The sequence below is a fragment of the Panthera leo genome, chromosome C1 (genome assembly GCF_018350215.1).
Source record: "Panthera leo isolate Ple1 chromosome C1, P.leo_Ple1_pat1.1, whole genome shotgun sequence".
Taxonomy (NCBI): Eukaryota; Metazoa; Chordata; class Mammalia; order Carnivora; family Felidae; genus Panthera; species Panthera leo.
This window is the reverse complement of record NC_056686.1, coordinates 172,916,663-172,933,039: the sequence shown is the minus strand read 5'-3', so window position 1 is coordinate 172,933,039 and position 16,377 is coordinate 172,916,663. Positions and strand designations below refer to the sequence as shown.

At 37.4% G+C, this 16,377-nt stretch overlaps 1 protein-coding gene across 3 annotated transcripts in view; it reads right to left on the bottom strand.

The window, feature by feature from the left end:
- ITGAV (integrin subunit alpha V) overlaps positions 1-16,377 on the bottom strand; it is a 116,116-nt gene that overhangs the window by 53,710 nt on the left and 46,029 nt on the right. For 2 of the 3 annotated variants that reach the window (XM_042949391.1, XM_042949392.1), the window contains exons 3-4: positions 3,222-3,313; positions 704-818 (exon numbers count right to left, since the gene is read on the bottom strand). In XM_042949391.1, coding sequence (XP_042805325.1) covers positions 704-818; positions 3,222-3,313 — 207 coding nt within the window. Of the gene's footprint in view, positions 1-703; positions 819-3,221; positions 3,314-16,377 lie in introns of those variants that run through there. The other variant, XM_042949393.1, reaches the window with a different exon arrangement.

Sequence of the window (16,377 nt, the reverse complement as noted above, 5' to 3'; positions counted from 1 at the left end):
AAAGAAACTGACTTAAGAGGAGTGCCTGGCTGGCTCAGTTGGTGGAGTGTGTGACTCTTGATTTCAAAGCTGTGAGTTCAAGCCTCATGTTGGGTGTGGAGATTACTTCAAAATAAAATCTTAAAACAAAATTTTTTTAATTAAAAAAATAATAAAAGGAGGCAAATTCAGACTCAGAGTCCTGAGCTCAATGTTTTACCTTCCTATATAAACTCTGGCTGTTTAAGACATATATATGTCTTAAAGACATACATACATATATATATAATATGTGTGTGTGTGTGTGTGTATATATATATATTTTAAACATTATACATACATACATATATATATACACATATATATGTATATATATATATATACATATATATGTGTATATATATATATATATTTTTTTTTTTTTAAACATTATTAATATAAAGCTCTAGTTCTTAAACTCTGGTATCCATCAAATCGCCTTGAGGAGTTTTCCTAAAAATGCGGGTACACAGGCCTGAGGTAGACCCACTGCATCAGCTTCTTTTGTTTTAGGAAGTCCCGCATCTGTGTTAGAGAAGGTCAATGGAACATCTTTTGACTAACACAACATGTCTACAATTTTTAGACACACACGCGCGCGTGTGCGCGCGCACACACACACACACTTTTAACAAATTAGGCTTCCCAACCCTCATTTAAAAGTTGGTACGCTTCTTATACATACTTGATCTGCATGGAGCATACTCTACAGTCTTTGCTCCATCCTGAAGAAAGCATGTTCCAACTGGCTCTCTCTCCTGTTTCATTTCAGTCCTCCAGTGGTACAGTGGGGCACAGGCCTGAAATCAAAGGTGGTGGTCCACAACATAAAAATTCCCTGAAAAGATTAGTGTTTCAGACAATCTACACTACCCCAGAATTGAACAACACTTTCTAAGCATTAATAGAAAGTAACCACACCTATCCTATACTATGAATTCCATATCACAACAGTGATAAGTACCTTTTTCACATATTTCATTTTCAAAATGGCAAAATTATTTCATGTAGCACTTTTTTGATCAGCACTAAGCTGATCGAATCAACATTGTAACTAAATAACATTCTTACACACGTAGACTACACCCCAAATTATAAAGCAAATAATTTATTATTAAGAAAAAAGTAAAAGACTTTGCAGTGCTCATTTGATCTACTTTCCAAATAAATTGTGACCCTTCTGTTTTCAGAGTTATGGATTTTAACGCCATGCACGAGCAGTAGAATAATGTATGCTTTAATAACATAGTAATCTACCAAAATGTAACAGTTTAACTTGCTGGCAAAAAAGTTCAATGAACTTTCTGTAATACTTTTTGAAGCAAAACATTAACACAAATGTTGCAGACTTCAACAGTGGGTTACTCTATATTTACCCTGAAAAAAGTGAAAGGAGATGATTGTTGCTACTTCTCTATATGTACTTGATGTTTCGTGTACAAGGACTATTTGCACCTGCTTACTTCTGCTTCTTTGCTTTGTGCCTAGAATGACCCACTCTCAACCCCATCCTTGACCTCCAATTAGACACATCCTGTAGAGTTCCTTTGAAATTTCAGCTCCTAAACAAATTCATCTCTAATGCCCCACCATCATATTTTAAAAAACAGCAATAAATACTATGCAGGTAATTACAACAGGGAAGGGCTTTCTGGGGAAAAGAAATGAAAGCTGAAGTCAGAATGACAAGGAGCTAGCCAAGTGAAAATCAACAAGGTGAGCATAAATCAGGGACAGGGAACAAACACACTAAGGTACTAACTGCAGTGACCTGGCACATGGAAGGGATGAAGATTAGTGTGGTTAAAGGCTGCAAGACGGAGTGAGATGATGCCAAAGAGACAAGAGCCAGTGACCTGGTTGTGGGGATGCTTATAAGCCAGGATAAGCAGGGATTTGAACTCTATGAGTGATGGAAAACCACCTGACGGTTTTAATTAAGAAGATGAAATGCTCTGGTTCACTCTGGGCCTCCTCTGGAAAAAGGATTGCAGAGGAGGAACCACAGAGGATGGACTGCAGGAGAGGAAGCAGAAAGAGGAGATGCGCCACTGCAGGAACCCGGGGAGGTTACAATAGTGGCTGGGTACAGGGTGGAAACAGTGCAGGTGATGATTTCTAGATGGATGTGGGATACATTCTGGAGGCAGAACTGATAGGGCTTGCTGGTGGAGGGGATAGAGAGTCACGGCTGTAAACAGGCTGGGGAAGTTTCATATGGAGAGCATTAACTTTGTGTTTTTTCCTTTCTGATGAAGGGTAACAAGAGTTCTATTTTGGCTATGTTCATTTTGAGTAACACAGGAGATATCCAAATGGAAATGCCATATAGCTAGTTTGGAAACACTCTGAAAATCCAGGGAGAATTAAGAAATAGAGATATAGCTTTAGGGATTATGACATATAGACTGTATTTACAGCCATGGGACAGGATAGGAACAGCCAGGTAAAAGGTGTAGTTAGAGAAGATGGTGGCCCAGAACCCAGCCTAGGACACTCAACGCTTAGAAACTGAGCGAAGAGGAGCTGCTCAAAAAGACAGTGAGGATCAGGCAGGGAGATGGGAGAAAACCAAGAAAGTACAGTGTTCCAGAAGCCAAGGGAAGAAAAGCAGTTCAAAAAGAATGGGCTAACTGACCTCGTTGAATGGTGCTGAGTGGCAAGAAACATTCAACAAGTACCAGTGATTTCAGTGACCTGAAAGCCAAGGGTGACTTTAGCCATGCCTACCTGAGCTTGACTGTGGTTGGGAAAAGAACAGGCAGTGAAGAAGTAGAGGGGATAACTGAAGAAAACACTGAAAAAGTTTCTGAAAAGAGGAGCAAGGAATGTGGCATAGCAGGGGAAAGAGGCAAAGGGAAGGCTGCTGTGTTTTTAAAAAGAGGTATTAGTGCCTGTGATTAATCACAGGCACACTCATCCTGAACCCGGCTGGACAGAAACACCCTGAGGGGAAGGATCAACAAGAGTGGAGAAGGTAACAAGGCAGGAATGAAGGTGGAAAGTATCAGAAAGCAAGTCTGTGAAGGGCAGGACAGAGAAGATCTTTGATAGGACGGCCTTTGATCAGGGCTATCTTATCTCATCTTGTCCTGTACTCCTGAGCACACTGAGTTTTACTACTAGCTTTCAAGCAGAAACTTTTCTGTGTTTCCACATAAATTGACAAAACTCACCTACAAGTAAATATCCAAAAGACTTACCAAAATTTTATCCTGTTTTGATCTCACAGATGCTCCAAACCACTGGTGGGACTTAAACTCCAATGGATCATCCTTGGCATAATCTCTGTTGCCTAAGAAAAAAATATATTCTTAGTATAACAGAGTTTATTTCAATCCAGACACACAAAGAGTATGCCTTTGATTAACCAAATTTGATTAATCAAATGCCACATTAGCTATTTATCTCGTGTACTTGATGAATATCAGGAACTTTCAACTAACCAAATAAATAAAATACAGGATGACTAGAAGTGTCCCAGGGTTGTTATTAACCCCCATTAACTGTAATGCAGATGTGAAAAGGTAATACTAAGTAAAGTTTCCCAGTGGCTAAATTATAAGATAACTATTAAACACTTATAATTACCTACTGTGCTCCTGAAAGTTCTATGATATAAATGTATTTATGAAAACAAAAGGCCTTTGTAAAACACGAGTAGTAAAAGACTAAAGTAAAAGACAAAGATAGCGCAAGTGGCATTATAACACAGGGGTTAGAATCTAGGAGACATGATCTGGCTGGTGGGAAAAAGAATCAGATTTGGTACACTACATGCAAATATTTATTTTCAGTTTACACTTTCGAGAAAATGATTCCCAATGTACTAGCCACCCACGTAAAGTATTGCAAATTAAAAAGAAAGAAAGAAAGAAAGAAAGAAGAAAAGAAAAGAGAAAAAAAAGAAAAGAAAAGAAAAGAAAAGAAAAGAAAAGAAAAGAAAAGAAAAGAAAAGAAAAGAAAAGAAAAAAAAGAAAAGAAAAGAAAAGGAAAGAAAAGGAAAGAAAAGAAAAATCCTTTCCATGAGGGGTGCCTGGGTAGCTCAGTCAGTTAAACGTCTGACTCTTGATGTTGGCTCAGGTCATGATCTCACTGTCCACAACATTGAGTCCCACATCCAGCTCCATGCTGACAGCACAGAGCCTGCTTGGGATTCTCTCTCTACCTCTCTCTCTGCCTCTCCCTGCTCACACTCTCTTTCACATGCACATCTCTCTCTCTCTCTCTCTCTCTGTCTCTCTCTCAAAAATAAATAAATAAACATTAAAAAAAAATCCTTTCCATGGAAAAGCTCTTAAATTGATCAAGGAAAGAATTATGGAAACATATCCATAAAGCATTTGGGGAAGGAGAGACTATTTTTCTTGAGAGACTAAAGTCTAGTATGTTCCTCTTAAAATCTATTTATAATAATCATTCTTTACAAACATATATTTCAAGAACTATACTGGACAAAATATAGCAGACAAGGATCAATTTTAAGACTGCCAGCCAATATGTAAATAGTCATCACAAGGTTCATGTTAAATCTATTTCCTAAATCTCACTCATCTAAGGTAGTACTTATGGTTATTCAGTTCCATTCTGGAGACTTAAAACCAACTGAAGATTGAGATTAACCTTGAGATTAATTGAGAATTTCAATAATTCTAGATGTAATACAGACAAGGTAAAGGATATAATACTGTTCACTATACTATTCTTCTTTTTCATTATTTTAAAAAAGTTTTCTTTAATGTGTGAATCTCCAAAGGCCTCTTTCTGTACTCTTAATACAGCTGATTTTTGTCAGTGGTCACAAAAACACATTTTTATAAGTAGGGGGAAGGAGAAATGGAACTTAGCCAGTATATGCCCTTCACCATGAAAACCAAAGTTTCCCAACGGTATGGTTGGCTTGCCTCTGAAGCCTGTGTTCACCAAGCCATCATCACTGGGAACACTACATGTCAGTGACACACAGGTCACTAATCAGTCCATGGACTCACTTACATTTCCCATCCTCCCACAGTTACGTTAAAGCCACATAACTAGTTCTTGCCACGAAGCTAAGAGCAAAAGTGGCAGATGTTGCTTCCTGTTCAAGTAAAAGTGGATATGAGCTCACTAATCACTAAGCAAATGCAAATCAAAACCACAATAAGATATCATCTCACACCAGTTAGGATGGCAATTATCCAAACAAAACAAAACAAAACCCCTAAGATAACAAGTGTTGGTAAGGATGTGGAGAAAAGGGAATCCCTGTACACTGTGGGTAGAAATGTAATTGATACAGCTATTAAACACTATGGAGGTTACTCAAGAAATTAAATGTGGAACCACTGCATGACCCAGGAATCCAACTTCTGGGTATATATCCAAAGGAATGAAATTATTATCCTCTAAGGGGTATCTGCACTCCCATGTTCACTGTAGCATTACTCATAATAGTCAAGACATGAAAGCAACCTAAATATCTATTGAAAGATGAATAAAAAAAGGGGCGCCTGGGTGGCTCAGTCGGTTGAGCGTGACTTCGGCTCAGGTCATGATCTCATGTTCTGTGAGTTCGAGCCCCGCATTGGACTCTGTGCTGACAGCTCAGAGCCTGGAGCCTACTTCGGATTCTGTGTCTCCCTCTCTCTCTGCCCCTCCCCGGCTCGTGATCTGTCTCTCTCCCTCTCTCTCTGTCAAAAATAAATAAACATTAAAAAAAAACTTAAAAAAAAAAAAAAGATGAATAAAAAAGAAAATGTGGCATATTCATACAATAGATTATTCAGCCATAAAAAAGAAGAAGATCCTGCCAGTTGAGACAACATGGATGGATCTAGAGACTTAGGCTAAGTAAAATAAGTTAAGACACAGAAAGACAAATACTTCATTATATCACTTATTTGTGCAATCTAAAATAATCAACTCATTAAAAAACAAAACAAAAAAAATAGATATGAATACTTTGTGTTTTCTCTCTCTCATCCGTAAGTCTGTAATAGATGGTGGAATCACATGGTACAAAAAACTTCAGCCAAAGGTTTTTTTTGGTTTTTTTTTTTAAGTTTATTTATTTTTGAGACAGAGAGAGACAGAGCATGAATGGGGGAGGGGCAGAGAGAGAGGGAGACACAGAATCAGAAGCAGGCTCCAGGCTCTGAGCCATCAGCCCAGAGCCCGACGCGGGGCTTGAACTCACGGACCCCGAGATCGTGACCTGAGCCGAAGTCGGACGCTTAACCGACTGAGCCACCCAGGCGCCCCTCAGCCAAGGGTTTTAAAATGTAAGAACAGCCAAATTCCCCATACTCAATGATGACATGAGCAAGAAATAGTCTTCTTTTTAAGTGAGTGAGATGTGGGATTTTGTTTATAAAGCATGTTGTTACTGAAGTATATAGCCTAGCACAGCTTGAGTAATATACATTCTGCTATTTCCAAAAGGGCCTGACCAAAAACTACAAAGCTTAGCCGCTAGGCAGACTGGGTTCACCTGATAATTTTTCAAGGATTTAAACCATAAAATGTATGGTTACAAGTTACTTAATATAAACTTTTTATTCCACTGCAAGCTACCTGTTCTCTTACTGTGCTGCAGACTCTATTCTATTCCTTTCTACAAAGGAAAATGAAGTTATTTTCCTCCTTATATTAATGCAGCAGGAGAAATACACTACAACTGTGAAAGAAACAGCTGGTGCTCAGAAAGATTCACTTCCACTCACTGTCCCTTGAGGCCACAGATAAACTCAGGTAATCTTAGCCTAAGGGAATTGAGTTTATGAGCTAATAATGCATGTGAACTGAAAAGTGCAACATTCTCAGAACTGCTACTTCCTGCTTCTGCTTTCAGGTAAGACAAAGCCTTTTCAGCAAGACCCTAAACTATGTCCAACTAGAACCAAAGCTTTTCTTTTTTTATATATTTTGTTAATGTTTATTTTTGAGAGAGAGAGAGAGAGCACTTGAGCAGGGGAGAGGCAGAGAGAGAAGAAGACACAGAATCCAAAGCAGGCTCCAGGCTCTGAGCTGTCAGCACAGAGCCAGACACAGGGCTCAAACCCATGAAGTGGGAGATCATGACCTGAGCTAAAGTTGGATGCTTAACCAACTGAGCTACGCAGGCACCCCACAAAGCTTTCCTTTATTAGAGGAAATCTTAGGCTGTACCACATCAGAAAGATTCAAATTAAGGCTCCATATAATTTCTCATAATCTTTAAAACTGACATTTACAAAAACAAAATGATGCAGAACCAAAATCATGATATTCTTAATGCAATTTTTCCTGCCTACAAGACCTAATACAGATTCCTCAAAAATGTCAATGTCATAAAAAACAAAATAGTAGGGAAGATTCAATATTAAAAGAGAACAATGAGGGGCTAATTGCTAAATTAACTGATGAACCCTCCAGAAAATGGTGTGTAATATATATATTGATTATTTAGTTAGTTGGTAATCATGATCCTGAGATCAAGACCTATGCTGAGATCAAGAACCAGATGCTTAATCAACTGAACCACCCAGGGACCCCTAAGATATATTTATTTTTTATGTAAGAGTTCCCTTCCCCTCAGCCCCCAGTCTCTTGAACAAGTCACATTCATTCCCATTTGCAAGCCTTTGTTACCATGGGCCCCTAACCTTAAAAACTTTTATTCCTTTCACTATTGATTCAAACCCTTCAGTTGTAGGGCTCCTGCGTGGCTCAGTGGTTGAGCATCCAACTTCAGCTTAGGTCATGATCTCACGGTTCATGAGTTCAAGCCCTATATCGGGCTCTGTGCTGACAGCTTCGAGCCTGGAACCTACTTTGGATTCTGTGTCTCCCTCTCTCTCTCTGCCCCTCCCCGCTAGTAGTGCTCTGTCTCTCTGTCAAACACAAATAAACATTAAAAATTTAAAATTTAAAATTAAAAAAAAAAAAAACCTTCAGTTGTAGCTGTCTATTCATGATGCTAAGGCATGATGAAACAGGGAGTCTGACCCTAAGGAAATACCTAACAAGGAGACAATCATAGGAACAAGCCCTTATGGTAGAACAATGGCAGAGGAATGTGTGAAATGTTACGGGAGGAGGGTGGCAGAGTACAAGGAAGAGAAAGCTTTCTGGGCCAAGGGAAAATCTTGTGGCCAGAGATTAAAGAGTGGATATACTTGGATTTTTTACAAAACTGTGAGTTGTTGGCTATGACCAGAAAGAAGGATCAGGAGGGGAGTGGTTGTCAAGAGCTTTGCTGCCATGCTAAGAACGGGCTGCATGGGGTTTTTGAATTGCCCTCTATGCCCAGCAATTGTTCTTTAACTGTATTCCTGAAGGCTGAAGAGAAGTTTCCTCTTTATATAGTATTATCCAGTTTTCCATTGAAAAACTGTCACCATGATTCCTTTTTTTCTGAAGAAATAGACTCTTCTCCAAATCTGCATGTGGTAGCAACATGGTAGGATACTGCTCTGCGCTAACACCATGTGCTTCTCATTCGCTACCACGTTTTATTTCTTATTTTAAACAATCAAAAACATTCACTGCTATAATGATTAGGATACCTGCCTTTGCAGATAAACAGGTTTAGCTTAAGCTAGAAAAGGTCATGAAACAGAATTACAAATTTTACAATTTTCTGTTTTGTTTTCATCATCACATATTGTGGAGCACAAAAATCCATAGCTCTCTCCATTTGGCAAGCTATTTCCCCCAAAAGTTTTTAATGAGAGTGAAGGACCACCAATCAAATGTGAAAAAAAATCAGGCAATGCGGCTTTTTTTGATAACACAAAATGCATTTGAAACACCTGGAGCTTTACTAAAACTTTGGTACGGCCAAAAACCAAACAGCCATGTCTTAAGTAACATATGATTAAATGTGTTTTCAATTATATTACCAAACAAAAGGAGTAAAATATATTTGGTTATAATGCATTGGCATACATCGGCATCCAAAACTTAGGCAAGAGTCCTCAAGGAAACATGTATTACCCGTTGCTTTAAGTGTCTTGAGTTTCAACAGGGTCACAACCTCCGATTACCCAATTTTTGAGAAGTTTCCTAAACAGGAAGTATTCCTTTATCAATCTTAACTCTTTTCCCAGAGACCAAGTCTTAAAATGCTTGACTCAGGCAGAAGTTTTGCTCAGAGGAAGTGTGAACAAAGAAGGGGGTGAGGAGAAAAAAAAGAAAAGTGTGCTCTCTGAACTGACAAGGAGTTCATTCATAATCTGGCTAAAACTGGCAGCTATTCTGGGGCCTCAGTGAAGTAAACATTTTGAGTCACAGCCCTGAAGTCACCATTTCAAGTGATGCTGGAACATCACAGGCTGCTTGGCCCATGCCACCAACCTCAGAAGGGAAATTAGACCCAGAGAACTATAGATACTGCAGTGATGAAAGAAATGTCTCCTCAGGCAACAGTTAAGAAAGCACAAAGATTTCTACCCATAGTTCTGTGAAATACCTTGGAAGACTAGCTTGCTCTCCCAAGTAAATCAAAGGGGAAAAGAGTGTCTCACACATAGTGAAAATGAGAAGAAACCACCCTGAATTAAAAAAAGTGGCATGAAACTAACTCTCTATTAGTCACTTTCAAAAATACACAGGGGAAAATGTTGCAGAGAAACTTGACATTATTTAGCAAGTAAATCAGTAGAGGCTTGAAAATTTAATATCTTTTTGTGCCAGCTTTTAAATCTGTCAATGGCATTTTATCAGACTCCCGTGATTGAAGACTTGAGGACAGAAGCATATTGAGCAGAGCAAACTTTAGACTCTGTCCCCTGCTTAATGGTCAGCTCTTCTCATTTCCTCTCATTCCCTCAGGGTGTTTCAGAAGACACTGTCAACATTCAGCTTGCTCTGGAGGGGATGCTTTTTTAAGACAAAGTTACCTTATCACCCTAGAGTCAATTTTGTTTTTTGTTTCTTCCTTTCACACCTAAAGAATACCCTTTGGAGCAACAAGATTATGTCATCTTTTGTGAAAAGGCCAAAGTGAAAAATAAAGCCAAAGCATAAGAAAAGCAAGGCAATAAACCTCTATTTGGAAGTTACTTCTGTTTTTAATCATTTGGTTCCTATTTATAATTATAGGACTCTATGAATAATGAAATTATTTAGGTCCCTCAGAGAGCTTATTCTTTGCTCAAGAAAGTGACTATGAACACAATGTAACATATAGCATCATGATACCTATAGTTAATAATACTGTAGTGTACAGAAGTGCTAATCCATAGGGGCACATGTACCCCAATATTTATAGCAGCACTATCAACAATAACCAAATTATGGAAAGAGCCAAAATGTCCATCAACTGATGAATAGATAAAGAAGATGTGGTTTATATATACAATGGAATACTACTTGGCAATGAGAAAGAATGAGATCTGGCCATTTGCGGCAACGTGGATGGAACTGGAGGGTATTATGCTGAGTGAAATAAGTCAGCAGAGAAACACAGATATCATATGTTTTCATTCATATGTGGATCTTGAGAAACTTAACAGAAGACCATGGAGGAAGGGAAGGGGAAAAAAATAGTTTTAAACAGAGAGGGAGGGAGGCAAAACCGTTAACAGGCTCCTAAATACAGAGAACAAACTGAGGGTTGATGAGGGGCGGGGAGAGGGGAAAATGGGTGATGGGCACTGAGGAGGGCACTTGTTGGGATGAGCACTGGGTGTTATATGTAAGCGGCAAATCATGGGAATCTACTCCCAAAGCTAGGAGCACATTGTATACACTGCATGTTAGCTAACTTACATTAAAATAATAAATAAATAAATAAATAAATAAATAAAATAAAAATAAAAATAAAAATAAAAATAAAAATAAAAATAAAATAATACTGTATTGTGTATTTTAAAGTTACTCAGAGAGTAGATCTTAAAAGCTCTCAGAATAAGAAAAAAAGGTTCTGTAACTATGTATGGTGACAGATGTTAATTAATCCTATTGCAGTGATCATTTTGCAATATATACATTATGTTGCATATATCATTATATTGTATACCTGAAACTAATATATCAATTATACTTCAATAAAAACAAAATGAAACAGTGCCACCCCACTGCCATCCTTTAATAAAATAGACAATTTACAGGCTTCTTTAAGCAGCTTTTTACCTCAACCATCACTTTTTGCTCAGTTGTACTTCATGCAACAAATTTGCCTCAAAGAAAACTCTGCCAATATTGTTTGCTTATTTATGTGAAAATCAACAGGCCGGAGGAAATCTCTTTGATCATTCATTTAAAGAAATAGATCATGTACCTCTTATGTATACATGCAAGGAATATAGCAGTAAATGAGACAGATAAGGTCCCTGCTTTCAAGGAGAGACATAATAAACAAATAATTATATAAGATACTTCCAGAAAGTCACAAATGCTATAAAAGAAATCTGAGAGAAAACAATGAAGAGGTGGTCAGACAGTGCTGGTATTTGTAACCTAATGCTATTGTAAAATAATGTATTGTACTGATTTGGAACTGCAAATATTAAGATACGATTAACATCTTTGAAATCTGAGTGTGTATTATAGCCAATGGTGACTTAAAATGAGCAGCGTGTTTTAATAATACATATAGCACCGTTTAACATCAATGGCACTATTACATTTATAGTCAACTGATTTTTTTAAAGGTGCCAAGAAAATTCAATGGGAAAGAAATAGTATTTTTCAACAAATGGTGCTGGGACAATTGGATAGCCTTATATAGGCAAAAAGATTCATGAGGAACCCTATCTTAAACCTTACCAAAGCAAAACAAACACAAATAGATCACAGACTTAAAGTAAGAGAGCTAAACCTATAAAATGCTATAAGAAAACAGGAATAAACCTTCAAATTTACATAAGGCAAGATCTAGAAAACCAAAGTCCAAGAGATAAAAGGTTGATAAATTAGACTTAACAAAATTTTAAACTTTTGACCTTCAAAAAATATCATACAGAAAAGTGAAAAGACAACCCACAGAATGAGAAAATATCAACAAAGCCTATTTTCAAAAGGAGACTTGTATCCACAATGAACACTCATACACACACACACACACACACACACACACACACACACACACACAAACCCCTTCTCCTTGCAACTAAAGGTTTTTTTTAAAACCCAGTTAAAAATAGACAAGCAACCTGAATAGATATTTCTCCAAAGGAGATAAACAGATGCCCATCAAGTACCTGAAAAGATGTTCTACATCATTAGCTGTCAGGCCAACACAAATCAAAATCACAATGAAATGCCACTTTCATACTCACTAGGATGGCTGGAATTAAAAAAAGATAAAATAACACGTCCATACCAATGTGGAGAAACTGGAATCCTCACACACTGCTAGCAGGAATGTAAAATTGGTGTGGTCAATTTTTGAAATAGTTTGGCAGCTTCTTGAAAAGTTAAACACAGAGTTACTATATGACCTAACAATTCCACTCATACGTATTCATCCAAGAGAAACAAAAACATATGCCCAAAGACTCGTACGTGAATGTTCATAGCAGCATTGTTTACAGGAACCAAAAAGTAGAAACAACCCAAATGTACATTTACTGGTGACAGGATAAACAAGGAAGGGATCAAGGAATGCTTCTGGGCAATAGAACAGGAAACGAGCATTTACACATGTGGATGAACCGCCAGACGCAAAAGACCACATAGTGTATCATTCTATTTATATGAAATATCCAGAGAAGGGATATATACAGACACAGAAAGTAGATTTGTGACTACTTAGGGTTAGGGGTGCAAATGCGAGAGTGGCTGATAATGAACATGAGGTGTTTCTTTTCAAGGTGAGATACATGCTCTGGAATTACATTGTATCTATAAAACTATATAGTAAAATTCATTGAATTGTACACTTAAAAATGGTACACAGGTGAATTTTATGGTAAATTATATCTCAATAAAGCTGTTTTAAAAAGCAATGACAGGGGCACCTGGGTGGCTCAGTTGGTTAAGCATCCGGCTTCGGCTCAGGTCATGATCTCACAGTTTGTGAGTTCGAGCCCTGCATCAGGCTCTGTGCTGACAGCTTAGAGCCTGGAGCCTGCTTCGAATTCTGTGTCTCCTTCTCTCTCTGCTCCTACCCCATTCATGCTCTGTCTCTCTCTCTCTCTATCCCCTTCAAAAATAAATAAAAACATTTAAAAAAATTTTTTTAAAAAAGCAAATGACAAACTTGTCAAGTGCAAAGACAGCTGCAACACTAAGCAAAAATGTATATATAATAAAGACCTCTTTTCAAAATGGACAGAAATAAACAGATGCATTAGTCGGGTAACAGATCAAGAATAAGAACAGGGGAGACTGGGTGGTTCAGTCAGTTGAGCTACAGACCTCGGCTTAGGTCATGATCTCATGGCTTGTGGATTTGAGCACCACATCGGGCTGTGCTGACAGCTCACAGCCTGGAGCCTGCTTTGGATTCTGTATCTCCTTCTCTTTGCTCTTCCCCGACTCATACTCTCTCTCTCACAAAAATTAAAAAAAAAAACATTAAAAAAATTATTTAAAAAAAGAGTAAGAACAGATAATACAAAAAAAAAAAAAAATACCAAGAGCTAATAAACATGAGGAAAGACTTAACCTCACTAGAAATCAGAAATATAAATTAAAACAAATGTTTCACCTGTGGGACTAAGAAAGCCTAGGAACATCTGGTTCAGGGATAGGTTGTTATCATTTTTTTCCTACTTAGCAAATATGTATCAGAAGTATGTTAAAAAACACATTTATTTCATTGGCTTCTAAGTCTCATTTCTAAAAATCCTAAATAAAAATACCAACAAGCCTTAATAAGCATGTTTGCTTTGTTAACAATAGTTTTCAAAAGCAGCAAAATGTCCAATAGTAGACTGACCAAGTTATAATTTTATGTATTTGTGTACACACACACACATACACACACACACAAAGTATATACATAGGCCACAAGATACATACACAAACATGCTATACACACACATACAAATATATCTTATGGACACTAGTTTCCTGGGTGGTTGGGATTTTTTTACCTCTTGATGTTTTCTTAATTATTCAATCAATGAATATGAATTATTTGTATGTTTCAAAGGTGACGAAAAAAGTAGTGTGGATATATATCCACTAATCTTCACATATAAAGCTTTAGTTATGAGCTTCTACATCCCCTCCTAATCGACTTTATTATGGTCACACTTTCATCTCCCACACATTAAAGCAGTTTTAGCTCACAAAATTCAAGAAAATTTAGTAAACTGAATAAACCTTACTATTCTTATTCCTCTATTCTGTTTTAGAGTCAAACTATAGAGCAGAATATTGCAAAATATAATTCATCAAAAAAAATAAAAATCAAAATTCTAGAAATTACTGAAGACCAAAATGGAGGTTAATGATTTGACTTAGTAACAAAATACAGTTTCTTTTTTTTTTTTTTTAATGCTTATTTATTTTTGAGAGAGAGAGAAAGAGACAGAGTGCGAGTGGAGGAGGGCAGAGAGAGAGGGAGACACAGAATCCAAAGCAGGCTCCAGGCGTCGATCTGTCAGCACAGAGCCTGACATGGGGCTCGAACTCAAGAACTGCAAAATCATGACCTGAGTCAAAGTCAGGTGCTTAACCAACTGAGCTACCCAGGTGTCCCTACAGTTTCTTAATTTAAGAAATTCTGATAGATAATATGCAGCAGTTAGATATTAGTATTAATGGAAGGGTGATTTGCTTTATAAACTTCAAAATGTCTTTAAAAGTCTCTAGAAGCATAATTGTATTGACTCAAAACACGAGAGAAAAATCCCTAACCTCAAAGTGTTTGGAGTTACAGACAACTGAAAAACTAATTATTTGTGAACATAAAAATAAGTTCTGAAATCACAATCTATGAACATGAGAAACTGTTACTAATTCTAACACAGAGGTGTCAAGAAACATCTTTTGCATAAAATTAAATGTAATTGTTTTCCAAAAGCAAACAAGAAGAGAGTCAAAAGTAGAGCCAGAAGAAAACATGATGAAGCTTGTTTCTCTGGGGTTGGTATTTATTTATTTACTGAGTTATGACTACCACAAGGAACAAAGAATCAAAATCTCCTTCTCCTTCCATGAGTAATTCTGATGGCTCTGCTGGAGCCAGCACAAAGAATACAGGCCCTTTGAAAACATCCATTGCTTTATCAATGCTGGTTTGTTTTTTCCTAGAGATGAGAAGGAATGATCCTGAAAGCATTTAACAGTTTTAAACACCAAGTCTTTACTGAAGATTTAAAAAAAAAAAAAAAAAAAGCCGAGTCAAGTTAAGTCTTAAAATAATGAGTCAGGTCAAAGAGAGCCAGGGAAAAGATGGATTTTAAGGGACCCTATGAATCTACTTTTGGTGAAACACTTAAAGTGTTACTAACTGCATGAGTATTAGTTGACTAGTAATAAAAGAATTAGATTAATTGATTTTTAGGTTGCCTCCCAGCTGTCCCGTTAATAGAATTCTGCACCAAGGGATGACAGGTTATACCAAGAGAAACAGTTTCATTCACGAAACACAAATTCCTGGGGGTGTCTGGCTGGCTCAGTGGGCACAGCATGCGACCCTTAATATTGGGGTCATGAGTTCAAGCCCCACGTTGGGCCTAGAGCCTACTTTGAAAAAAAAAATTCCTTAGATTTATTTTGTATTAACAAGGATAGGGACTCTATTTTTCTTTGTGTTTTTAACTTCCAAATCTGTAGTCCTGTCACAACTGTAGAAAGACCTAGACGCAACACTGAAAGAAAATGTACAAAGTCAAACTTAAGCTGTTTTTGAGACGGCCTGATTATTTTTATTGCAATGAATGCGAAATTGAATGGCACAGAGGCCAGAGAGCAGCTGAAAGTTTTCTATTTGCTATTAAATACAAAGTGTAGTAATAACATCTAGAAAATATTCCACAGCGTTTTCTTTACCAGAGAACCAGCAAGGCCAGTTTGTGGGTTTGCCCACAGCCTACAGCCAGGCCCTTCTGGGAATAAGTGCTGAGTGTTCCAGCAAACTGTTTTGGGTAGACAGGGGAGTAACCTGACTTGTGACCTTCTCTAGGACAGATACTGTTAATGAGAGGTGACACTCATTCACTGAATTTGGAACACAAATGTAGAAGCTTCTCCTGTTTTTAAGAGACATGTTTAACAATCATGCAGGGAAGCCGTATTTCTAAAGAGACTTTGGCCAGGTTTTCCTGTCAGTGCTGATCATCAGTGCAATCTTTTCGGAAAAGACTCATCACTGAGGAAACGGGGCAGTAGTCAGTCTGTTCATAACATCCGCTTCATAGAAAAGGAAAGCAAGAAGAGGATTTTCCCAAATGTCACCATAACAGGTTAAAATGCAAACCCAGATATAACCCACTTAAG